General features: G+C 41.5%; 1 protein-coding gene across 3 annotated transcripts in view; it reads left to right on the forward strand.

The window, feature by feature from the left end:
* The window catches only part of HIVEP1 (HIVEP zinc finger 1), a 161,609-nt gene extending 149,078 nt beyond the window's left edge, over positions 1-12,531 (forward strand). For all 3 annotated transcript variants that reach the window (XM_056132109.1, XM_056132111.1, XM_056132110.1), the window contains exons 8-9: positions 7,468-7,973; positions 10,782-12,531. In XM_056132109.1, coding sequence (XP_055988084.1) covers positions 7,468-7,973; positions 10,782-11,945 — 1,670 coding nt within the window. In that variant the 3' untranslated portion in view covers positions 11,946-12,531. The remainder of the gene's footprint in view (positions 1-7,467; positions 7,974-10,781) is intronic.
* Positions 12,532-26,651: the final 14,120 nt, after the last annotated feature.

The raw sequence follows: 26,651 nt of genomic DNA on the forward strand, positions 1-26,651 counted from the left end.
AGGTGCTAAGCCCAGTGCAGTATCTTAATACTCATTCGCAAATAATTAATATGATGGAGTCCCAAACAGTGAGGTTTGGGTGTCCATAGCATCTCCCCGCTTTAAAGGTCACTGCTCTATTCTTCTCTATTCTGTTTCCTATCAGCACAGTGTCTTACCTGGGGGATAAAGATCGATATTGGGGAGATAGGCAAGTATTGTCAGCGGACTTTATTTAGCATGATCCCAAACAGCGCTCTTTGGGCTCTACAGTGCAGTGGAACGCAGAATGTTTGAAAAGATGCCATATTTATTTAGTCTCTCCTTTTTTTTCCAGTGTTTTTTTTTTTTTTCTTTTTGGGTCATACCCGGCGATGCACAGGATTACTCCTGGATCATGCACTCAGAAATTACTCCTAGTGGTGCTCAGGGGACCATATGGGATGCTGGGAATCAAATCCGGGTCAGTTGCATACAAGGCAATGCCCTACCCGCTGTACTATTGCTCCAGCTCCTTTTTCAGTCTCTTTTCATATCACTCCAAAACTTCCACCCTGTTTTCCAAATACGTAATGACTCAAAATTGATTTGAAAATCTCTCAGCTTTGTGGGGAACTTTCTACTCTGGAGTTTTCTGGCATAATGCATACAGAGAGCAAGATTATTCTGTCTGTCTTGGTGATGGAAAACTATAGAAAGGGGCCTCGGCCCCCATGAAGTCCTCTCTGAGCTGTGACCATGGGACTCTGTGGAGAGGGGCCACCCTGTGTGCCCAACCCCTATCAGTAAAACTGAAAGGATGCCATGATCTGATGATCTAAAATTGGTGTGGTAAGGCCACACAGGTTGAAATGGACCCCAAACCCCGTTGTTCTTTTTAAATGTTTCATATAAAGTGCATACACGGAGCGTTTGTATAGGTGCATATAATTACAGTTTTAAGAGATTTACAATTATTCTTAGAATCCCATTGGTACACTATAAATGCAATGTATTGTGAAATTTAAAATATTCACTTACTACGTTACATTCTTCTTGGGGATGGCATTTTATCTATTCCATTCATGAAATAATATGTGGTGCTCTTAGTGTCTATGTGGATAAACATTCGACTCCTGCATATGTGCCTTCTTTCATGTCATTCTTTTTATTTCCTTTAATTTTGGAGAAGGGGTCCCAAGCAGTGCTCAAGGGGGCCCAGAAGCCACTCCCAGTACTTGGTTGGCCAGACAGCTGCTGGCGATGCCGCTCTGTTCAGGCCCAGTTCTGCTCTGCTTAGCCCCCATGGAGAAACCCTGGGTTAGGGTACACCATACACGAATCTCCTGTGTGCTTACGTTACCTGAGAGAATTGTTGAGATTAATCACAAGAATTACCAATTGGTCAAGTGATCAATAATAGGAAATATTTAAACAGTAGGAAAAGGAAAAAAAAAAGTCCTGCTCATCAGGGAAAAAAAGACACAAAAATCACATCACTGGAAAGGCGGATGTGGTACAGGTTTCTCTTCAGGAGACATTTGGTGTCTTCAGAGAGTATTAGCATGTAGTCAGATTTTTTGTTTGTTTGTTGTTTGGGGGGTTTCTTTGCTGGGAGGGATCACACCAGAGTTCAGGGTCCACTCCTAGACTCCGCTCAGGAGTTACTTCTGGTGGCGCTTGAAATCCTTGTAGTACTAGAAAGCAAATCCGAAACATGCAAAGCATGTGCTTCAGCCCTCTGAGCTGTTTCTCTGACCTGACAAAGAGTTCTTATTGATTCCTCCGCCCCTCTCGGAGAGCCCGGCAAGCTACCGAGAGTATTGGATATGCCAAACACAGTAACAACAAAGTCTCCAATGGAGACGTTACTGGGCCCGCTCGAGCAAATCGATGATCAACGGGAGGGCCTTTACCTTTACCTAATAAAAATAAAATTTAGTCTTAACACTTAGATAACATTTAGCCTTACAGAAATGTTGCAAAATAAGCATATAGGAGTTCCTCTATATGTTTCATCCATCCTACTCTTACAATTAGAACAGCACATAACCATGCAACATTTTGTCACCACTGAGACTTTCACCTCAGCTGGATATTACTAATTAAAATTTAGAACGTAGATTTCACCGATGTCCTTTTTCTGTCCAGATTCTCACCCAGAAGCTCATGTTGCTCTTAACTGTCTTGGTTCCTTAGACAGAATCTATCCAGTGGATTCTTCAGTCTTGTCTTGAGTGAGCTTGTCACGGGTCAAGGGCCCTGATCGATTATTTTGTAGACTGTTCCTCTGATATGTGCTTCCAATGGACTGAGGTTGTGCTCTAATTGGGTAGGTGATGGTTTTTCTGAGCACATTAGGGGATGCCTGACTGGCCATGTTACCCTCCATTACTTAGCCTTCATTACGTAGATATCTACTAGGTCTTCCTACTATAAGCCTACTGTTGCCTTTATAATATCAAATCTTTGGATTTTTGAAACTAGTTGAACAAATGGGTAGAGTAACTACATCAGTATATTTTCAAATCTAAACCTACCTGTGAAAAACAGATAAGTACCAGGCCAGTGTTTGTGTCCAGTTCTGTCACCAGTTCTGTCATCTGGTCTGTCATCTGGTTCGAATCCTCATTGCTAAGGTTACCTTCTGTAAACATTGATGATTCTCGGGTGGTAAGTATTGCTGGGGCGTTCTAGTTTTATTTACTGTAGTTTTTCTATAAGAAAAAATTAACGTTTTAATCCATTCATTCATTTGTGTAAATATGAACTCAGGGATTACTTAAGTTGCTTACTTGAGCTTCTCTAAGCTTTCCAAGATGTTGTAGCCCCGAAATGAAGCATTTCTTCAAGAACCTTTAATCCCACCAAGTTCCTTTCACTGAAGAATGGAATTTAGCAACAAGGATTGGCCAGTAGGTGGTGTATTCGTTGCTACCAGTGTGGTAGCTGCTAATCTCTCTCATAGCATAAAATTAGGAAGTGAGTATATGCACGCTAACTCATACTTGCATTGTGTTTAGTTCAGTATCTGTGGGTGTTGTGTGTATACATACTGCTCTCCCACATTGACATAAGCACATACATATGCCGTATTGACACATGGGAGCATGAGTTCATACAGATAATTCCATTAATAATTCCATTCCAGCACCACAAGATTTACCCTGGCTTATATCATTTCCTTCTTTCACCTGCCAAATGCCCATTGCATCTGCAGTTACTTTACAATTTATATTCCATATTGGATTCTCATGGTTGATTGTTTTTATCCACATGTAAAATGCACTTTCTGGTGTACAGTTCTGTGGTTTGTGACAAATGATTAGAGCTGTGTCGCCCCAGCCCCAGTGTACAACATAGTTCCATCATCCCTAAGATTCTCTCATGCCACTCGCTAGAGACATCTTTCCAATAAGTTGTAGCAGGGACCAAAGAGACAGTACAAACCCCATAGTACAAACACCATTGGGGTTTGATCTCCAGCATCCCTTAAGGTCCTCTTAGACTACCAGGAATGATTCCTGAGTGCAGAAGCAAGAACCACCCATGAGCAGTGCCAGGTGTAGCCCAAAGACAAAAATGTCCCAAATAATTTGTAGCCATCACTGGTCTCTTTTTTTCCCAGTAGGTTTGCCTTTGCCAAAGACCACTGGAAGGGAGTTATACAATAAGTAGTTCTGGGGCTTTAGACTTTGTCTCTTAGCAAAATGTGTGTAAGACTTCAGTAGTTGTTTCTTTGTGTTGCTCAATAGTATTGATATACATACTTCAAACTGACCATTCGTAAGATTACCTACTCCGTGTCAAGGGTGGAGCAACTAAAGCTGAAGTTTCAGCACTCAGGTGCTCCCTGGATGCTCTTTCTATGGTTTATGTACATTTGTTTTTAAGAAACTATCAAGCTATTTTTTTCCAAAGTGGTACGGCATTTTCTATCCTTAGTATATGGGGAGGCCAGTTTTATTTATTAGCACATTTTATTTTAATATTCTCTCAAGTGGTTAGTGGTGTTTGTTGTGGTTTTATTTTTCTTGCCCTACAATTTCCTATGTGCTGTTTGCCTCCCGATGTCTCTTAGTCAAGTATCCGTTCAGAAGTTTTTCCTACTTTTTAAAGTGGTTTTTCCTTATTGTCAAATTTTGATATTTTTTTGCAACCATAATTTGGATTAAAGCATAGAAATGTGGTTTGCAGATGTTTTTTCCCAGCTTTTTTTTTAATTGTTCTGTTTTACAGTGTCAGCAAAGGAGAAAAAAAAAGTTTTGACATGAATAAAGCCCAGTTTATTGCTATTTCCATTATTTATTGTGCCTCTGGTGTCACATATAGGAGATTGTTGTCTAGTTTGAATTCACAAATATTTCCTAGAGCTTTCTTTGAGAAGTTTTTACTTAATCATGTGACATGTAGGAGCTATGCAGTGTAAGGTTATGTGTGAGTGTTCTTTTTTGGTATGTAGATCGATCCCCATTTATTAGAAAGACTTGTCCTCTCTCCAAGGAATTGCTTTTGTCAAAATTTTTTGGGCTACTTGAAGTTGAATTGCATCTATTGATCAAATTGGAGCATTTGATCAATATTGCATCAGAGTAATACTGAAATTTCTAATCATAGTGTACCCTCCACTCATGTCCTCAGTGTTTTGTAGTCTCAGCATAAAGTTCCTACATATTTTTTAATATATACCTGAGCATTTCATTCTTTTGCTGCCACTGCAGTTTTTCAATTTTCAATTTCAGTTGTTCATTGATAAGTGATAAGTTTTCCATAGACCTTATTAGTATCTGTAGTATCTGTGGAGTCTCTAGTAGTATTTTCTCTTTTTTTTTGCCTAATCTCTTAAGTTTTATCTTTTCTCCTTAGCTAGTAATAGGGGCTTATAAATTGCGTTATACTCTTTTAAAAAATATTCAACTTTGGTTTAATTAATTAAATATTTTGTCAATTTATATTTCTTTGTCATCTTTATTATTTCCTGGCTCCTCCTTTCAGGTTTAGTTTTAGAATTTCCTAAAGGTGAGAACATCTAAGGTATATTTGAGATTTTCCTTGGTAATGAAAGAACTTAATGTGCAAAATCCCACTAATAGCTACTTTGGCTGCATGCCACAATTTGAATGTTATATTTTAATTTTCAACCAGTTCATAATATTTTCAATTTTTCTTTGAGCCCTTCTCTTTGGCCCAAGGAATGTTTAGAAATGTGTGGTCTAATTCTGAAATGATGGGGGGGGCAGACTGCCTAGTATGTGATTTCTTGTTATTGTTGTTGGGTCTTTCCAGCAGCGTGGGGTCCCAGGGACCCTCCAGGTGATACTTTACCTGACAGTGCTGACCTGACAACTCGGCGTTAGCACCCCATGATGCTCTGCACTGCTTAGGCCCAGCCATGCTGGGCTCACCAGGGTCACTCCCTTAGTGCTCAGGGACCCATGTGGTACCTGGAATGAATTTTCAGGCCTTCAGATGCAAATCCAGCCCTTTGAGCGTCTCTCTGGTCTCTACTTTGTGGCTTTTACTGTAGCTCAGTTTTCATCCAAAAACCTACTCTGTGATTTCTGTTTCTCTAAATTTGTTATGATTTGTTTTAGACCTGATTATTTGTATGTTGGTGGATGTCCCTTGTATGCTTAATCAGAAATGTTATATTCTGTTGAGTAGAACATTATGAAAGTGTCAATTAGATCAATTTGGCTAATAGTTTTTTTAAATCTTCTATTTTCTTACTGAGTTTTTATATACGTATTCACATCAATTACACTGTTCAACTCTTTAACGATAATTATGGATTTTCTTGCTACTCTTTTGGTATTTAACCTCATCTATTTTGAAGCCCTGGTCTAGTTGCTAACACATTTAAGATTATTATATTTCCTACAGTGTTAGTCCCTTTGTCAGTATCTAATGTTTTTGATTATCTTGTCCTGAAGTCTATTATGTGTGATCTTAGTTTTTTCCAACTCTACTTTAGTCAATAATTTGAGTTACATTTTTCTTTATACTCTCAGCCCGTATAATTATATTTAAAATGTATTTGATGTACACATTAGGTTCTTGGGTCGTTTTGTTTGTTTTTTTCCTCCAGCAAGTAATTCATGTTACCCCACTCCCCTCAATATTAATCACCCACATGGCCATTGCCTGTTGGTTCTCCTTCAGATAAGATAAATTTGTGAATCCCCCCTTCCACAGACAGCGCTGTGTCTGCTTACAGTTAAAATTCTGTTTTGCCCCAGCTGAAGAAAGCAAATCATTGCACAATGCTGTTTCAGCATATCTGATTGGGGGGGGGTCGTAAACTCTAAACAATAATTGTGCATGCATCTTCTATCGAAACAATGTATCTAGTCAAAGTAGATAAAGTATTAACTAGAACTCATCTGCCTCACAGGAATTGGGAGGGGTGGGAGGTGGGGTTCTATTGGGGTTCGCGGTTAAAAATAAGTATTGGTAAAGGGAAATGTGTTTGATACTTACATGACTGAGACCTAAACCCGAAAGCTCTGTAACTTTTCCCACAGTGATTCAATAAAGAAATAAATTATTAAAAAAAAATAAAAGAAAAATCTCGTGAAAAAAAAAAAGAATTCTGTTTTGATTAAAACAAACCCTTAGACTCAGACCACGTATTTGAGGTTACTCAGGGTGGAGGGAGAAGTAGACTGAAAGGGCCCTGGGCTCTGTGACCAGCATATTGATACCTCAGTGGCCAGCATGGTATGGCAACACTGTGGTCCTCTAGGGTGTGACTATTCAGTACTCTTCTAAGTCAGTAACAAGTCAGGACTCACAAAGAAATAAGGGTGACAGTAAGGAATTGAAATAGTAGTGTAGAAATTATTTTTTAAAAAACTGTTGAAATGGAAATGAACGTAACTGACAGTGATACTAGTGTTGACTTCTTAGTGTCAACACAAGGTAGCATGATTCTGTATGACTTTAACATAAGGATAAGTGAAAAATATAGACAGAGGCTTAAATATTAGAGAATATTACCTTTCACATGACAGTGGAAACATGTCTTAAATATCATTCAAATGTCAAGGAAAATTGTTTTGCTTAGAAATACAAAGTGTTAACCAGTTTTCTGTTATTGCTCTAAGTGAACGGAGAGAAGAGATACAAAGAAGTAGAAAAAATGTCTCTTAAATTGCTTTTTTATAGTTTGCTTTTCTTTAGGGCGTTTTACAGGTATACTATTTGAGGCCTTTGCTTCTGGTTTTCTTGATCTGTTTCCTTTTCTTTCATCTTTTTCTTCCTTCACTCTTCACATTCTGCATCCTGGCATTCCATTTTCTGTCAAGGCTTTATTTGTTTGAAATTTTATTCATCTGACCAATTTGATTTTCCCCAAGTCAAGCCCATCGTGGGCTTTCCGTGGGGAAACACCATTTATATTCCTTCTGGTATTGCCAGTGAAAAGTTTTGGTTTTTTTTTTTTTTAAAGAATTACATTTCTCTGCTTGCAAAGTGTGCTACAGCATGCCTCTGGGTTGTTTTTATTAGATGAAAAGCAAAGATTCGGTTATGAGAGGTCTGGATACGATCTTGAGGAATCCGATGGCCCGGATGAGGACGACAATGACAACGAAGACGATGATGAAGACAGCCAGGCTGAATCGGTCCTGTCGGCAGCACCCTCGGTCACGGCCAGCCCGCAACACCTGCCCTCCCGGGGCGGCCTGCAGGACCCCGCGGCCCCTGACGAAGACATCAGGATCAGCGACTGCTTTTCCGGAGTCCACACTGACTCTATGGACATCCTGCCGCGAGCACTGCCCACCAAGATGACAGTGCTGAGCGCTGTGCCATCCGGCTGCTCCCGGAACACCGAGTCACCCGCGCAGATACGGCCGTCCAAGGATGAAGGATGCACGCATCCTCCGCCCCGAGATGCCCCCAGGTCCCCGCCTGCCGCGCCCAGGTCCCCTTGTCACCCTATGTCAGTGGACAGCCCCGAATCCGAAGACCGGAGGAGCTCAGAGGCAGCGAAGGCCATTGACGTGACACAGGTAAGGACAGGCATCATTCTCCTGTCATTTTACCTGCTGCACGTGGATTGCTCTGTGACGTTCTAACGTTATCCCTTTGGCCACTTTTCGACACTTAATTTAAGGGGAAAACAGACACATTTTATGGGTTCTTGTTAGGAACTTAATCAGTGATTTTATTATATCACGATCACAATCATCCTGTTGCTCATTGATTGCCTCGAGCAGGCACCAGTAACGTCTCCTTCATCCTAGCCCTGAGATTTTAAAGTGCCATATTCAAGGCCCTTTCAGGGTTAGGAGAATGAGACTCATCATTGTTACTGGTACTTGGCATATTGGATACGCCACGGGGAGTTTGCCAGACTCTGCCACTCTGCCGTGTGGGTAGGTTACATTTGGTAGCCTGCCAGGTTGTCCAAAGTAAGAATGAGATAAGATGTCGTGCGGCCGCGAATGCCATTATTATATATTTTTAATTATTTAATTTAGTTATTAAAATATTTATTATTTATTAAAGCATTTATTAATTAATATTTATTATTATTTAAATAAATATTTAACGTATTTAATAAAGTATTTTAATGTTTAAAGTATTTATTTAAATTTATTTAACTTGGACTGGACCGATAGCACAGTCGTAGGGCGTTTGCCTTGCGCTCAGCCAGCCTGGCCAAGCTGAGTTTGATTCCTCCGCCCCTCTCGGAGAGCCCAGCAAGCTACTGAGAGTATTTCGCCCACACGGCAAAGCCTGGCAAGCTCCCCGTGACGTATTCGATATGCCAAACACAGTAACAACAAGTCTCAAAATGGAGACGTTACTGGGCCCGCTCGAGCAAAATCAGTGAAAAATGGGGGGACAGTATTGTGTTGTGTTGTATTTAATTAACTTAATCTATATTTTATTATAAATCTGTAAAAGAACCAAATGTGAAAATTGACTAATATTTGCACAGTTTAAAGCAGATATCTGTATCTATATCTATCTATCTATCTATCTATCTATCTATCTATCTATCTATCTATATATGCATATCCCGCACTGCAGAGTCTGGCAAGCTCCCCGTGGCATATTTGATATGCCAAAAACAGTAACAAGTCTCACAATGGAGATGTTACTGGTGCCCACTCAGCAAATTGATGAACAACAGGAGGACAGTGCGACAGTGCAGTGCTATATATGGATATAGACAGATAGATAGATTAAGAGCATGAATCTTGGGGCTGTTTATCCCATGGCTTACTCTTGAAGTTCTTTTCTTTTTGCCATTGGTACAGAGATGATAGATCTGCACTAAATTATCCAAGCACTTTTCCACTCTATCAGCAAGAAAAATTAATAACAACATTACGGTGGTCCTCCCCCACTCCCTCCAGCCCACCAGAAAATATATATTGTATATATTATATTTTATAAAATTTATATATTTACGTATATGTGTGTGTAAAGAATTCAATTTGCTTAAATGAGAAAGTTGCTGTGGTAACTTGGGACAAAGCCTACCCGGGAACAGCTGCTGGGACAACCCAGGCCTCTGGGAAGCCCCAAGTGCACCGAGAGTGATTCCCTACCCTCATCCTGCCTGCCTTCTGGGGAAGGTTTCATCCTGGAAGAGCGCCTGTAATGTGGACTGATGGTTGCTCTGTGGTTCATTTCTAAATGTGGAACGCTTTGACTTGTTAGGTAGCACCAAAGAAAAATTGAAAGACCAGAAAATTGGATTTCTAGAAACTGTCCTAAATGTAATTGGATTATAACAATCTTTATGTTAGAGTGTATTCATTTTTAAATTGCTGTCTAACCCAGGAGAGCTGAGCCACACCCAGGGTTTTCCGAGGCTATTCACGTCCTGTGCTTCGTAGTGACCAAACCCCCACCCCCCTAGTGCTTTGAGGACCATATATGTCTATTGAGGATCAAACAGAGGTTGGTGGAATGCAAGACAGGTGCCTTCCCTCCTGTACTCTCTCTCCAGCCCCCAAAGCATCATTCATTGTCATGTAGATTGTATCATATAGATGCTATTGTGAGGTACGTTCTAGTTCTATGTGATATATAGACACAGTATATAAATGGTGATCTTGGCAGGATTGATTCCTTCTGATAACATTTCATTGTTTTCAGATTAGTTACCTGAGCTCTATGCTGGTCTATCCCAAAGTCTCTTACTGTGCTCAGAAATCAAATTTTCAGTGACATAAATTTAGGATGGATTAATGAATGAGCAACCATTTATTCCTGGCAACTAATAAATAAATAATCCTCCAGTAAATCCTAATATCTAAAATAAAGTACAGGGTGAGCTGGCAGTCCCAGTAATAACAAAAATGACAAGAGGGGGAAATAGAACCAGACTGCCTCTCAGGGTTAGTTCAGAAGAAATGCCCTGATATCTGCTAGAAAATTAGCTTGGAAAAGGCACAGTCTTAGCAAGATGTGTTACTGCTCTTTGTAACTACAAAGCGGACCATAAAGGCATTATAGATTAATTTCGTTGGAATGTTTTTCTTTTGGGGTCACACCTGGCGATGCACAGGGGTTACTCCTGGCTTGTGTACTCAGGAATTACTCCTGTCGGTGCTCAGGAGACCATATGGGATGCTGGGAATCGAACCTGGGTTGGCCATGTGGAAGGCGAACGCCCTCCCTGCTGTGCTGTTGCTCCAGTCCCTGGAAATTTATTTTTCAAAAAAAATCAAAATGCAGTTGTTTTGAAAGCTGCAATTCTTATGTGATAGATACCCTTTCGTTGTTCATTTCACCAGGCAGCTAAATTTCACTGGGCAATCTGGCTCTGGTGGAAGGGATCATTATCTCTTGTCTTTCAGGGCTCATCAGCGCTGAGGCACAGCCCTCCCACTGCAGCCGGGGCCCCTTCAGGGGCGTCCCCGCAGCCAGGCGCTCCAGAGCAGAAGCCCCCGCTCGCTCTGCAACCGGCTCTGGGGCTGCCTGCGCCCCCGACCCACCTCTTCAGCCACCTGCCTCTGCATTCCCAGCAGCCGTCGAGGACTCCGTATCACACGGTTCCTGTCGGGGGGATCCACGTGGTCCCGGCCGGCCTCACCTATTCCACGTTCGTCCCCATTCAAGCGGGACCCATGCAGCTGACGATTCCTGCCGTCAGCGTCATCCACCCCGCTGTGGGCCCCACCGAGGGCACCGTCACAGAAGCTTCTGGCCCCCCCAACCCCACCGCTGCCGCCGCCGGAGTGTCCGAATTAAGCAACGTCGTGCCATGTATTCCCATTGGCCAAATCCGCCTGCCGGGCCTGCAGAACCTCAGCACACCAGCCTTGCAGCCCCTCCCGTCGCTGAGCATGGAGACCGTCAACATCCTGGGCTTAGCCAACACCAACATCGCCCCCCAAGGGCACCCGCCGGGGCTGGCGCTCAACGCGGTGGGCCTGCAGGTTCTGACAGCGAACCCCCCCTCCCAAAGCAACCCCCCGCCCCCGGCACATATCCCCGGCCTCCAGATCTTGAACATCGCCTTGCCTACTCTCATCCCCTCCGTGAGCCAGGTCACCGTGGACACTCAAGGAGCTCCTGACGCTCCCGCCTCCTCCAGCAACCGAGCCCGTGCGATGACACCCGCAGCCAGCAGCACCCAGCAGGGAAGCAGGACAGCATCACCTCAGGGGTCGCCGCAGGTGCAGCGAGAAAATGCAAAAAATGTCCTGGATCCTGCTAACCCCGCCAGGGACCAGGCAAGGCCCGACGGCTCGAGTCTCCTGGACCCTGGGAAGGCTGCCTTAGTCAATCATGTGAAGCCCAAGCCGGACCCCACTTCCACACCGGGCCAGCCAGTGTCCCTGTCCCAGCTGCCGCAGAAGGCCAGGCCTGAGGCTTTCTTGGAGCCCTTGGGCCAGCGGACTGGGTCTCCAGAGCGACAGGGGACCCGGCCCGCAGTACCACCCCGCAGGCAGGCCACAGCCCAGTTCAGCGACGTGAGCAGTGACGACGATGAGGACAGACTTGTGATTGCCACCTAATGGTTTCTTCTTTTCCCGGGGGTGTATTTGGTGGTTTGGTGGGTTTTGTTTGTTTTGTTTTGTTTTTTTTATATAACACTTCAAGGTTTCTTTGAAACCCCTCCTTAAAGCACAGTTTTATGACATAAACTCATGACTAATCTTTGTGCAATCATGAACTTTTGACCAATTATTGTTGTTTTGTGTCAGCTCCAGCCATTTTTGTACATGTTGTATAGACAATTGTGCCTTTTAGGAGTTTTATGTTTAGAGACTGTACAGATTGTTGAATATCTATATACATAAAATATATATTATATATGTATATGAAAACCAGGTAGTTATTTGTGTTTAGTAAGAGAACCCTGTCAAATAAATCAAATGATTAAATTATATGTTGCACTGTTAAATATAAATTTTTATGGCTGTTGGGCAGTTTCTGTGTAAAAATTAGTATGTAAACTCCATATTTATTGTATTCATATTAGTCTTTGAAAATGGGTCTGTCCTTCTTGTGTAAGACAGTAACTTTACACTTCAGACAGATTTTCTGTGTTATGAAATGTTTCAGTAAAATCCTGTTTCAGTAAAATCCTGTTTACTGACACCGGTTTAGTTGTGCTTTCTTTATCATCTGGCTTTCAGAGACGAGCTCTAACGTTCATTCTAGCTTGCCAGCAGGATTGGGAGAGTCTCCTAAGCAGAGCTGGGGGTTCCTGGAGGCCAATTCTCACTAACTGGGCTCAATTGTTCATTGATGGGTCAGCCAAATACAAAGCACATGCCCTGTACACTGTATAATCTCTCCAGTCCTAAGTCACTGTCACCATCCTCCCGTTGTTCATCGATTTGCTCAAGCAGGCCCAGTAACATTGTGAGACTTGTTGTTACTGTGTTTGGCATATCAAATACGCCACGGGTAGCTTGCCAGGCTTTACCGTGCGGGCGAGATACTCTTGGTAGCTTTCCGGGCTCTCTGAGAGGGGCGGAGGAATCGAAGGCGGAGGAATCAAACTCGGGTTGGCCAGGTCAGCCTTGTGCAAGGCAAACACTCTACCTGCTGTGCTATCACTCCAGCCCGCGAGTCTTAAGTATGATTTTATTTTTTTTCTTTTTGGGTCACACCCGGCAATGCACAGGGTTTACTCCTGGCAGTGTTCCAGGGACCGTATGGGATGCTGGAAATCGAACCTGGGTCAACCATGTGCAAGACAAACACCCTACCCACCGTGCTATTGCTCCAGCCCCAAGTATGGTTTCTTTAAAGAATTTCTGGGCATGAGGTGAAAGAGGCAGGAGTGGGGGGGGAAGGGAGGGCAGTGGGTGCAGTGGAGAGGAGGTGAGGAAATTCCTACATTTAACTAATGTTGTAATACACTTGGATGAAAACTTAAGAGTGCTATAATACAGTTTAAGTTTATTTTGTACACTTGACTTCTCAAGATCCATTACATTGTACATATAGCTTTAACATTAGTGATTTGAATGCTTTAATGTGGCTTTCAAGTGTTTTGCTAGCAATTTGAAATATGCAACTAAGTGGCAAATATTACCATCGTTTGGACCACTGTAATTTGAAATAATCACATGAGCCAAACATATTTCTCAAATATATATATTCTCAAGTATAAATGACCATTATTCTAAACATAAATAATGTAATTCAGAGAGTGGGGAGACTATATTTGATTTTTATTCTATTGTGCAATCCTGAAATAGCCCAGTCAAAAACTTGGAGTGCAGTGACATAGCAAATCTCTTTGATAACTTACTGACAAACAGGTAAACATCATAATATGAAATAATTTCAATTTACTCATATATAAATACATTGGGGTGTTGACCTCGGAAGTGTAGGAAATATCTAAGTTATCAATATTTAGCATGTTTTACAGAAATTTGAGTTTACATAAACTAATGATATTCAAGAACTTGTTTTCATTCCTGAAAAGTACAATCTCAAAACAAGAATTTTCTCCCAAATTAAATTTGATGGTCTTTGAAAATTATCTTTTTTATTTTAAACAGAGGTTATTTTATATATGTACTTTAGACAGCTGCCTGTCATTACTAATAAAGGGGAAAAAAGTTTTGAATGAGTTAGTAAAGTGGCATATAGTCCAGTGGGTAGGGTACTTGCTTGGCATGGAGCTGACCTGGGTTTGATCCCCAGCATCCTATATGGTCCCACAGGTCTGCCAGGAGTGATCCTTGAGCACCACCAGGTATGGCCCCCAAACAAAATCTTGAAAGTAAAGTATTTTTCTCTACAAAATCATACAATCTGAAAATCGTGAGACCTTATATGTTTTGGGTTCATCTAGAAAATTCCATACATGAGGTTCTATGCAAAGCACTGTTGTCATGAATAAAAACAGGTATAAGCTCCCATTAGGTATTCCCTGAGCCACAGAGTGGTTTAGATACCAACCTACTCTAGTACTACACCAGATACAATTGAAATTAGAAGATAGATTTTCAACCTGAAAGCATCATGCCTGCTTAAGATTTTGAACGAATAAACTAGAGAATTAACAGAAGACGATAGAGTCTTAGAAATCATGGGCTATAAACATTTCAAGATTTGAATTATTGTCTTAAGTGATTAAAAGAACAAGTTGTATATGTTGACCATGTACAGGAGGTGATGCTATTTCATAGACTAAAACCACGCAGACTCGGTGGCTGAAAAGAGTAGAAGGGGAAGCTGGAGCAATAGCACAGCAGGTAGGGCGTTTGCCTTGCAGGCAGCCAACCCAGGTTCGATTCCCAGCATCCCATATGGTCCCCTGAGCACTGCCAGGGGTAATTCCTGAGTTCAGAACCAGGAGTAACCCCTGTGCATTGCCGGGTGTGACCCAAAAAGCTAAAAAGAAAAAAAGAGAGGGGTTAAGGTGCTTGCCCTGTATGGGGCCAACCCCGGTTCAATCCCTGGCACTACATTCAGTTCCCTCAAGCAATGACAGGGATCATTCCTGAGCAGGTAGCCAGGAGTATCATTATTATTATTATTATTATTATTATTATTATTACTGAATCATCGTGAGATACAGTTACAAAACTTTCATGTTTGAGTTTCAGCATACAATGATCAAACACCCATCCTTCCACCAGTGCAGTCTCCACCACCAATGTCCCCAGCAAATCCCCCCTTACCAGCCCTCCCCCTGCCTCTATGGCAGTAATTTTCCCCATACTCTCTCTCTACTTTTGGGCATTATGGTTTGCAGTATAGATACTGAGGCTATCTTGTTCGGCTATCTTTATCTACTTTCAGCACACATCTCTCATCCCTACTAATTCCTCCAACTATCACTTAGTGGTCCCTTCTCTATTCCAGCTTCCTTCTCCCCCAGCTCATGACACAGGCTCCCAACTATGGAGCAATATCTTCAGGGACCCAAAACAAAACTGGGGAATTGCCACCACTTACTCAGTGGAACCAGTACCTTCAGCTGGACACAGAATACTCGGTGCTTTGTTCCAGTAGCAACCTAGCTTTCCTCTACTGCACTGAGCTGGATCTCTTTTGTTCTGCATCACCTTCCGGATTTCCATCACGAAAGCCTGTTCTTTATAAGTTAACATATACTTGAGAACAGTGATGGAATATTTACCTAGCTGTCCCCTTAGGGTGATAAGCACTGAAGTTAACCTGTCCTGTCCTAGCAATGGCACATTTGCAGCCATTTTAAATCAAATCTTGTTTTCCCCAGGGGATAGTCCCAAATTTGGGTTTTTGTTTTTGTTTTTGTTTTTATTATTCAGGGGCCAGTGGTCCACACAGAACAAACTCAGTAATGAAAGCTGAGATGATTGTTGAAATGTGTGTGGGAGCCCAGTCCACATGGAAGAAAGAGGATTCATTCAGATTTGGAACAATTGGAGATGAAAGTTTAAGGCAAATTGACTTAGCCACCCCCTAAGAGCTTGAGTTCTGTAGAACACAATGTCCAAGAAACAAAGCGGTGACACTCTAATGCGCCATAAAAGTGGTTCCTGCAACCAAAAGCCAGCCAGAGAGGCCAGGGAGGAAAAGCTTAAGGTGATCAGGGGTCGCCGCAGCCTGGCCTTCATGATGGACATTTTTTTGTGTTTTTACTTGAATCACTGTGAAATAGAGCATTACAAAGCCATTCATGATTGGGTTTCAGTCATATAATTATCCAACACCCATGCCTCCACCAGTGTACATGGAAATATACCAGTGTACCCAGTTTCCCTCCCACCACCCATCAATTCCCCCCTGCAAGTCCCCCTACTTAATCAGAATTTTTATTTTGATTTTTTCTTTGTTAAGAAAATGATAGAGGGGCTGGAGCGATAGCACAGTGGGTAGGGAATTTGCCTTGCACGCAGCCGACCCTGGTTCAATTTCCAGCATCCCATATGGTCTACTGAGCACTGGCAGGAGTAATTCCTGAGTGCAGAGCTAGGAGTAACCCCTGAGCATATTGCTGGGTGTGACCCAAAATGCCAAAAAAGAAAGAAAAGAAAGAAAGAAAGAAAGAAAGAAAGAAAGAAAGAAAGAAAGAAAGAAAAAAATGATAGATGGGAAGGATATTAACAGGACAGAAGGGGGGGGGTAATCAAGTTTTATTTCTACTATGTGTTATTTAAACACAATAACTCTTGTAGCCACTGTTAATCTGTTTTTTCAGATAAGGAGGTTGCAGTCCAGTGTTGAGAAACTTGGCCAGGAAGGTGTTATAGCTGGCATGTGAATCCACAATTCTGTGAAACAACAACAACAAAAAGCATGAAAATACTTTGAGACAAAGGACATAAACATTTGGGAGATCTGACAACTGTCTGCCAAAATTCTGATAATAGGAAGAACAAGGCTGATTTTAGAAATGATTTAGAGTTGGGCGATTCTTTGTGTGAAAAAGACACCCTGGGTCACAGTCTTGCAGGGAGAGCAGTGTCCTTTATTTAATGTTCCATTCACTTAGAGGGAGAATAGCGGTAAAGGCAATGAAAGAGAAAAGGCTGACTTTGATCCCCACAGCACACCTCAAAGAGATTGGAGAAAAGAGAGATAATGGTAGTTACACATTACCAGGCTGCCTACAGTGCTTTAATCTTTCTATTTCATAAACGTACTGGAGAAGACATTTGTTGATTCGAACGAGGATCAGCATTCAGGAGGATTTGGCCAACTAAAGATAGGGGTGGAAGACCTCAACAGGAAACTAGACACTGTGGGGCTTATGCAGAAAAATTAAAAACTACTAAAAACGCTGCCATTTCCTTGATCGGAAGTCCAGTAGGTGTCATTCCGGTCATCTTCCCTCGCCCCCCAAAGCATTGTCTTGGAACCCTATAAACATATTCTTCAAACCCAGATAAGTAAGCTACACGCCTGCCTCTTGAGCAGAACAGCCTGAGATCAGAACATTCATTTCAGGTACTTTTGGACTCTGCTTGGAGGAGATTGAGACAAAGGAACCCATTCGGAGTCCTGGGGCTCAGTCAGTCAAACCTGAAAGGCAGCTTCTTGGATAGCTGGAAGGCAGAACCACTGAAGCCTCATGCCAGCCAGACTTGAGTGAGCCAGAGTAGAATAAACAGTGAAGGATAATCTCAAGAAATGCAAGAATCAAGAGTAATAAAAGCGGGACCAGAGGAATAGTGCAGCCAGTAGGACACTTGCAAGTGGCCAACCTGGGTTCCATCGCCTGCATCCCATATGGCTCCCAAGCACTTCCAGGAGTGATCCCAGAGTGCTTGTGACCCAAAAACCAAAAAATAAAAATAAAAACTTTTCAGTGGTATTTGTTTTCGGTGCTGAGCCAATCTCCGCTGTGCCCATGGGTCCCACCTGGCAGTGCTCAGGGGAACATATGCCGTGTGGTAGATTGAACTGGAGTTGGCTGCATGCAAAAGAAGCACTTTAACCCCTCTATTCTCTCTCTGGGCCCTACAGTTTCTCTTTAACAAAATGAATATACATATTTATGTTTTAAGGTTATGCACAAATCATCCTCCCTTGAGTTTTATAGTCTCTGGGTCTTGGCCGTTGATGGGATTACACGGTGCCAGGGGGCCAGTTGGTGGGTGTGACCCCTGCCTAGAGGAAGAGAACAGTGCAGAGTCTCCTGCCCCCGCGCCTGGCTGTCCTCGCCAGAGCCCCTTGGAGGGGGGCGGGTTGAGTTTCCCTCCCAGCCACAACCAGAGCTCCAGCAGCCGAAGACCTCCAGAACTAGCCACAACCATGCTGAGACCACCTCCACACACATGAAGGTACTGGCAGAGGAACAAAGGCATGCGGGTCCCAGGACTGAGATCTCCATGCCTGTTCGGATCGGGGCTGAGCATCCTCTACCCAGATCCTCCATCTTCCAGTAGGTAGGGGTCACACCCACCAACTGGCCCCCTGGCGCCGTGTAATCCCATCAACGGTCAAGACCCAGAGACTATAAAACCCAGCTATAAAACCCAGCTCTCATTCTTACTTTGGACAACCTGGCAGGCTACCGAATGTAACCTGCCCACACGGCAGAGTCTGGCAAACTCCCCATGGCATACCCAATATGCCAAATACCAGTAACAATGATGGGTCTCATTCTCCTAACCCTGAAAGAGCCTTGAATATGGCACTTTTTAAAAATTTTAGGACTAGTCTCCTGCCCCCGTGCCTGACTGACTGTCCTTGCCACCAGGACCCCTTGGAGGGGAGCGGGTTGAGCTTTCCTCCCCACCCCGACCAGGGCTCCGGCAGCCAAAGACCTCCAGGACCAGCCACCACCATGCTGAGACCACTCTCCGCACACATGAAGGTACTGGAAGAGGGACAAAGTCACGCGGGTTCCGGGGCCGAGATCTCCAAGCCTACCCGGATTTGGGCCGAGCATCCTCCACCCAGATCCTCTAAATTCCAGTAGGCGGGGTTCACACCCACTAACTGGCCCCCTGGCGCCGTGTAATCCTATCAACGGCCAAGACTCAGAGACTATAAAAACCAGCTCCCGGAACCGCGCGGCCACAAATGCACGCGGCCTATTATGACATCTTATTATCTCATTCCTACTTTGGACAAACTGGCAGGCTACCGAATGTAGCCTGCCCACATGGCAGAGTCTGGCAAACTCCCCGTGGCGTACCCAATATGCCAAATACCAGTAACAATGATGGGTCTCATTCTCCTAAAGAGCCTTGAATATAATCTCAGGGCTAGGATGAAGGAGACGTTACTGAGGCCTGCTCGAGGCAATCGACAAACAACAGGATGATCGTGATCACAAAGCAAAATTTGATTTTAACAGTTACAGCAAATAGCATATGATGTTATCCCCATTTTAGAGTTGAGAACACTTCACAGGGTGACAAAGCTAGTTAAGTAGGGGCACTGGAGGGCTGAGTGATAGCACAGTAGGGAGGGTGTTTGCTTTGCAGGTGGCTGATCCAGGTTTGATCCCCAGCATCCCATATGGTCCACCTCTGCACCGCCAGGAGTTAATTCCTGAGTGCAGAGCTAGGAGTAACCCCTGAGCATCACCAGGTGTGACCAGAAAATAAATTTAAAAACTTGGGATTTAAGAAAAAACAGGAAGGCTGGGTTTAAATCTAGGTCTGGTTTTTTGCTGTTCTGTGCTGCTCTTCAGCAATGATTTTTTCAGAAGTTGAATTGTATTGTATTCATTTCTAGGCAAAAGCCTACTTAGTATTCATAAAACATCCCATTCAAATTTGCTACTGAAATGAGTATGTCCAGTACCACACATATTTGTGTAGATAATAGATTTTATAATCTTTTCTATGCCCTTTCACATAATTGATACAATAGGAGACATAAGAATATTTAGTGAGGAAATATTTAAATAGCAGGAGATAAAATGGCAATCTCTTGCGACAATTCTAATCAAGCATAAGACATGTAAATTTCCAACGTGTATTAGGTTTCAATTATGAATCATTACTCAGAAAAAAATCATCCTTTTTACACATTTTAGGATGATTAAATTTCAGTTGAAAGAAAGATGAGCGTGGATTGATATTGTTTTAGATATAGATGTGGCTTCAGCACAGCAAGATATAACATAAAGTCTTCAATTTGATCCTTTCAGAAACATTTCATGAAACATCAATTTTCCATTAGTTTTGATAGAGAAAATTATTTAAACCTATTTCTCCTATCCTAAAGGGCATCAAATTGTAGGTTTTTTCTATGTGCAGATTTAAGCACAATAAAGAAAACAAATATAGTACCTTAGACGGAAATGAAAACATAAATTCTTTTTTTTGAAAGCAGTAAGAAAACAAATACTTTTTTCAAAAGCCGTAAGAAAATGGGTTGATTTAGTTAATGTTTTCATAGCTCAAAATAAACCTATAGAGGTAAATTTACAGAGTTTGTTTCTTATTTCTTTTAGTGTCTGGAATATAGATGCAACTGAATAGTTTTTATGTGGGCATAGATGGAAGGTTTTTAGGAAAGTCCATATACATTTGCTACATGAGGAGTTACCTTAGTTTTTTGTTGTTTTCTTTTTTCAGTTACTTGAAAGGCTGTATGTTTAGTTATTTACCTATGAATGTTGCCAAATGGATCCAAGGAAACTTGGTCAGGTGAAAGACAAAAGACTTTGCATTCCTTAAGGTCAGTCATGGAAAGAAAAGCCGGCTTTGAGATCAGTCAATTAGCCAGGCTTGCTTGGTTTTCCTTGCTATTAGCAAGACTTATTTTCTTCTGGTGAGGTCAAATGTTAAGACTGGTTTTGATCCAACAGTATTCTTTGATACATTTAAATTCAGTTATTTTGGGGGACATCTTTATATATGATTCAGACATTTTCTGTTACTTTAGAACTCGGCTAAAAGTATGATTTCATATAGTTTGCTGTCTTATAACCAACTACAGTGTATGTACAATTGTAAATGATTGTTGGTTAAAATAGCCAATTCACTAAAGTCTAGTTACTATTTTAATAAAACACCTGTCATCTTGTCACCGTCTAGAAGGTGACCCAATCTATTGAATTCAAAGCATTGATTAGACACTGAATTTCACAAAACAATCTGTAAGATAAACAAAGGTACTTTTTGAAACCGGTTTTTTTTAATGTCAGACCCCCAAACCTTCATGAATTCTTTGTGTTGAGGGTTATAAAGTGAAATACTGAATGAAAGATATTTTCCTTTGTCTCAGCCTCTGTTGGAAACAGTTGTACAATGTTGGTACATGGGGCATCCATCCTCTTTGATGCTTAAGCAGCTCTGAATGCCTTCAGGCGGAGCTCTCTCTGAAGGTCCTTTAAATGGAGATAAAGATCAAAACTGACACGGGGACCCCAGGGCTGCCCTAGAAAATGTTTTGTTTGTTTTGTTTTGTAACTAAACAAATTCCTGTGAACTCTTTGTTGTCATTTTTCTAAATCCTTCCCCAAAAGAAGGATTTGGAAGACAAAACAGATCCAGGCGTCAAAACATTTGAAGTTTCTACTCTTGTCGAAGCCTTAGAATTTTGACAGAAATGGGTAAAATATTTCCTAACTGACTTTCATTCTCACCTCTTAGAATCTCTTAAAGCTTGTATTGCTGTTTGTCATGTCGTGATTTAAATTATTTCCCCTTAGTGTGCAGACTACATACTGAATGTATTTTAAATGATTTATAATGTAAGTTGCAAGTAAATTACGTGGAAAACTGCCCATTAATTTCACGAATTCAGTTCAGAGTCATGGGCTACGGGGCTTTATTGGCTAGAGTACGATTCAGCTTTTAGTTCAATCCCTGCCTGAGACTTATTCCAGTGACCATAAGCCTATATCCCTAACTTTTATACATCACTGCACAATTTTTGACCAAGTGGAGTATAAAGAAGAGAGAACAGATCTGCAGAAAGCATCTCAAGGTACATTAAAAAATGCAACACTGGTATTTGAATAGGTAACTCTATGGTTTATCTGTCAAAAGAAAATATAAACTTAATGTTTGGTTATTTAAGGTATTATTATTATTATTATTATTATTATTGAAACAATATGCCACTCTTGGAAACAATCTTAAGAACAGAGCGGATTGTCTACATTCAAATCCAAGATTGACAATTTAGAAGTTAATTCTCAAATTCTTTTCATTTTTCTCAACTGTCTCTTTTGTCATTTAGAGCAAATGTAAACACCTACCTGAGAATCTTTTGGAAAGACGAAAAATCTGGTGGTACTTAAAGTAGTTAAACAATTCTTGGTTTAATTTTTGTTGAAATGAATGTTAGCATTGATCATTAGTTTTCAAATAATTTTGAGTGCTGTGCAGTAGAACAGATACTACCATTCATCCCCCAAATGCTATTAACAGCCCTACGTGTGATGGTTAGACCTTTCTTTACCGGTGACTGTATTTCAAATCACTTATACCTTTTCAATCAATTTCTGGCCTTGTTCAATTTTGCTTTGCTGGAAAATCAGACAAGACAAATAAAATGAACAAACCAAGTAGGTCATCTCTAACAGCTTATGTGGGCCCTTCTGTTTTCAAATTTTGAAAAGTGGCAATATTTCTAAACCCCAAGGAAAAGATGGGCTGTGTTGACCAAAAAAAGGGTGGGGGAGGGTAATATTTGCTGGGATGCTTAATAGATACCTTTTAAAAATTTTTTTAATTCATTTTTATTGAATCACAGTGAGATATAGTTACAAAGCTGCTCATGATTGGATTTCAGTAATATAATGTTCCAACACCCATCTCTTCACCAACGTACATTTCCCACCTCCAATGTCCCCAGTTTCTTCCCCCTCCCCTGCCTTCCTCTATGGCAGGCATTTTTCTTCTCTCTTTGTCTCTCTGCCTCTGTCTCTCTGTCTCATTCCTCTGTCTCTCTCTCTCTGTTTCTCTCTCTCTCTGTTTCTCTCTCTCTTTCTCTCTCTCTCTCCCCCTTTTTCTCTTCCTGATGGACATTGTGGTTTGCAACACAGATACTGAAAGGTTATCAGGTATATCCCTTTAACTTCTTTTAGCACTCAGTTCTTGTCCAACTTCATTTGCAGCTATTATTGTCATACTGTTTCCTTCTCTATCTTAACTATCTTTTGCCCCCCACACACACACTTGTGGTTGATTCCAACCCTTGACCAGTCCTCCTAACACCTGTTTTCCCTGGCCACGGATATGAATCTTCTAACATATATTTATATACCATTTGTGGTATATAAATATATATTATATATTAAATATATATAGTCATTGTATACCTGTCCCTCTCCTTCTGATTCATTTTACTCAGCATGATACTTCCTATGCTCATCCATTTATAGGCAAATTTTATGACTTCATTTTTCCTAACAGCTGTGTAGTATTCTGTTGTGTAGATGTACCATAGTTTCTTTATCCTGTTCTCAGGCATTCAGGTTGTTTCCAGATTCTGGCTATTGTGAATAATGCTGAACATACAGTTACAGATGGTATTTCTGCTATGTTTTGGGGCCCCCAGGATATATTCCCACAATTGGTGTTGCTGGATAAAATGGGAGCTCAATTTCTAGTTTTTTGAGGAATGTCCATATTGTCAAGTGATCATTTCTAACTATCATTGTTTTACTGGTCCCTTCTCTATTAATGGATGCTTTTGTTCTTGTTGGAATCTAGAAGGAAGTGTGCAAAGAGTTTTCTTCATAGGTCATCACTGCTGGGGCCCTGATAGAGCCCCAGGCCTGTCCAGAGGTCCCAGACGGTCATTAGCATAGTTCAGTAGAAACTGACATTGCTTTCATTACCTGGTAACTTCAAGGTTATTCCCAATCAGGGCTATAGGATATTGTTAAGCAGGGCCTGGAAACAGTTCATTAGCCTGAGCGCGATATGATTATATTCTAGTTAATACTTTTGTGACAGTTGTGTTTTCATAATAGAATTTAAATGGAAATAACAAACCCAAAACTACTGGTTTGGACATATCAAATATGCCATGGATAGCTTGCCAGGCTCTGACATGCTGGTGGGACACTCTTGGTAGCTTGTCAGGCTCTCCAAGAGGGATAGAGACTTTTGGGGCGGCCTCTAATCGCCCTTGTAGGTGTTCCCATGGTTCCCACCTCCATCGACGGTCAAGAATCAGGGACGCTGTCTCATTTGCCAAGGCGTTGAAAATCAGATGGGCTAGACACGTAATGAGATTTGGAGATGACCGTTGGACTAGAGCCATTACAGACTGGATTCCACGAGATATCAAAAGACCACGTGGCCACCCACCTATAAGATGGTCAGACTTCTTTGTCAAGACCCTGAACGATCGGTTTGAGGCTCTTCATGTTCCTAGAGCGAACAGATGCCACTGGGCTACACTAGCACGCGACAGGGACGAATGGAGACGTTACTGGCGTCCGCTCGAGTAAATCGATGAGTAACGGGAAGTGATCAAGTGATCAACAAACCCAAAGCTAACAACTGCATCTTTTTTGAATATGAGGAGAATGATGTTTAGTGAGTGAAAATGTATCTTCATGATAGCTGCCTAAGAGTGCATCTTTTGTCCTCTTCCTCTGTGCATTCTAAGCCTCGGAAGGAAACTGAACCTCCTCAGACTTGATTTTTTTGACCTATAAAATGGGATCATAATGATACCAACCTCAGAAATCTGTGTGAGGATTAAGTAAAACCTCATGTAGTATGCTTGGTAAAGTATCTAAATTGCCTGTAATAAACTTTTCCAAAAATTAGCCTCATTATTATTACTACTAATATGCAGATTAGTATTACTTTGGGGGAATCAAAGGTAGAAATCTGAAGACCATAGTTGTCAAACACCCCATCATGCTCTGAAATCTTCACTTTAAATATCTAATGAGTCTGTTAAATAATCAAAACTATTTTTATAATTAGGCTTATTTTTGGTTTTTTTATTGGTATGTCTCCCAAGTTGGTATTTAAAGTATATGAGATAATTAGATATATAAAAATTATGTTTGTGGTACTAAATGTTTTAAAGAGTTTGTATGTAACATTGAAAGAATTGAATGGGGGGGCTTGTGCTTTTTATGACTTCATTATTTATTTATTTAAAAATATTGATGGGGTGGGGGGGTGGGGTGTGAGTCACACCTGGCAGTGTTCAGAAGCTTTTCCTGGCTTTGAGCTCAGGAGAAAACCCTGGCAGAAAACCCTGGACTTTGTGGTGCTGAGAATGGAACCAGAGTCAACCTCATGGAAGGTAAGTGCCATAATCCCTGTGCTATCTTTCAGGCCCAAACTGATTTTAATTTTGAAATGTCTAAGGTAGTATTTCAAAGTATAACTATGAAAAGGAATGTTAGAAATTGGTATGTGACTGAAGTAGAAAGGGATTCTAGTCTAATAAGTAAACTTCAATGTTCATGCTGGTTTATAAATCCATGTTCTTCAAAATGTAAGACTTTGATTCTAGATGCAAGCATTTGAATGCATTTTTAAAAAGACAATTTAGGCTGGAGGGAGATTAAGTTTATATACCTAACAGAGGATTCTAATCCAGAATGTATTTAAAATATTTCTTCTGGCCTTGGAAGATAATATTATAGGGGTTAGACTGATCCAGTTTCAATCCCCAGCACCACAAGGACTCTTGAGCATCACAGAGGGTTGCTCTGGGGGTCGAGAGCACTTCAGGGCCTGAGCAGCCCCACAGCCTCAGGTCCTAGCACTGAATGAATCACCATCTAGCTGGATGGGTGTCATCAGGAATGCCTCCTCTCTCCCTAGGCTTCCTAACTTGGGAGCCCCCTAAACCCCCCCCCCCAAATATATTTTCTACGAGTCAATAATAAGAAGTCAAATGATCTAGTAAGAAATGTTCAAAACCTAAGAATATGAAATTCACTCTGAAAAAATTGCAAATGGTCAGCATGTATATAATAGAAATACAAAAGCTACAAATGTCCAGATATAAAATGAATAAATAAATCGTGGGATGGAATGGACTGCCTGACAATAAGAAAAAGCACCCTTTGAGTGCTGGAGAGCTAGGATGGGGGTTGAGGCATTTGCTTACATGTGACTCACCCCCTTTCATCTCCCCGCACTGCATGCAGTCTCCTGAGCACCATCAGGAGTGACCCCTGAAAAAAGAGCCAGGAGTACACCCTAGTTACTGTACCCAAATCCACATTATTAGTACAAGTTAAAAATCTACAAATATCAAAAGATATTACTGTATCACTGTATCACTGTCATCCCATTATTCATCGATTTACTCTAGTGGGCGCCAGTAACATCTCCATTCCTCCCAGCCCTGAGATTTTAGCAGCCTCTCCTTACTCATCTTTCCCAATGCTGCCATATCGGAGGCTCTTTCAGGGTCAGGGAATGTGACCCGTTATTGTTACTGTTTTTGGCATATCGAATACGACACAGGTAGCTTGCCTGACTCTGCCGCACGGATATATATAAAAAGATTTGTTTATTAGATGGACCAACAATAAAACCTAATCTCATCTGGTCTGAAGACAGGTAGGTTGAGGCAGTTCCAAACACAGCCCTTATTGATCTAATTGGCCCAGACCTTGGAACAGTTAGCAGTATCCTTTAGGATGGAGAAGGCGGTACACACTTCACCATGTCAACTCTAGATGACCACTGTCAGTGAAACATGAACAAAGGCATCAACTGTGGGGTGTTACTCTATTGAAAAATTAGAAACAATTTAAGTGTCCTTTACTAGTGTACTTGACTAGACATAGCCTGTTCTTTCCCTGGACTACTAAGCATCAATTAAAAGGACATCTATTATTACAAAGAAGGAGATATCTTCGA

This window comes from Sorex fumeus, unplaced genomic scaffold (assembly GCF_029834395.1).
Source record: "Sorex fumeus unplaced genomic scaffold, SorFum_2.1 ptg000094l, whole genome shotgun sequence".
Lineage (NCBI taxonomy): Eukaryota > Metazoa > Chordata > Mammalia > Eulipotyphla > Soricidae > Sorex > Sorex fumeus.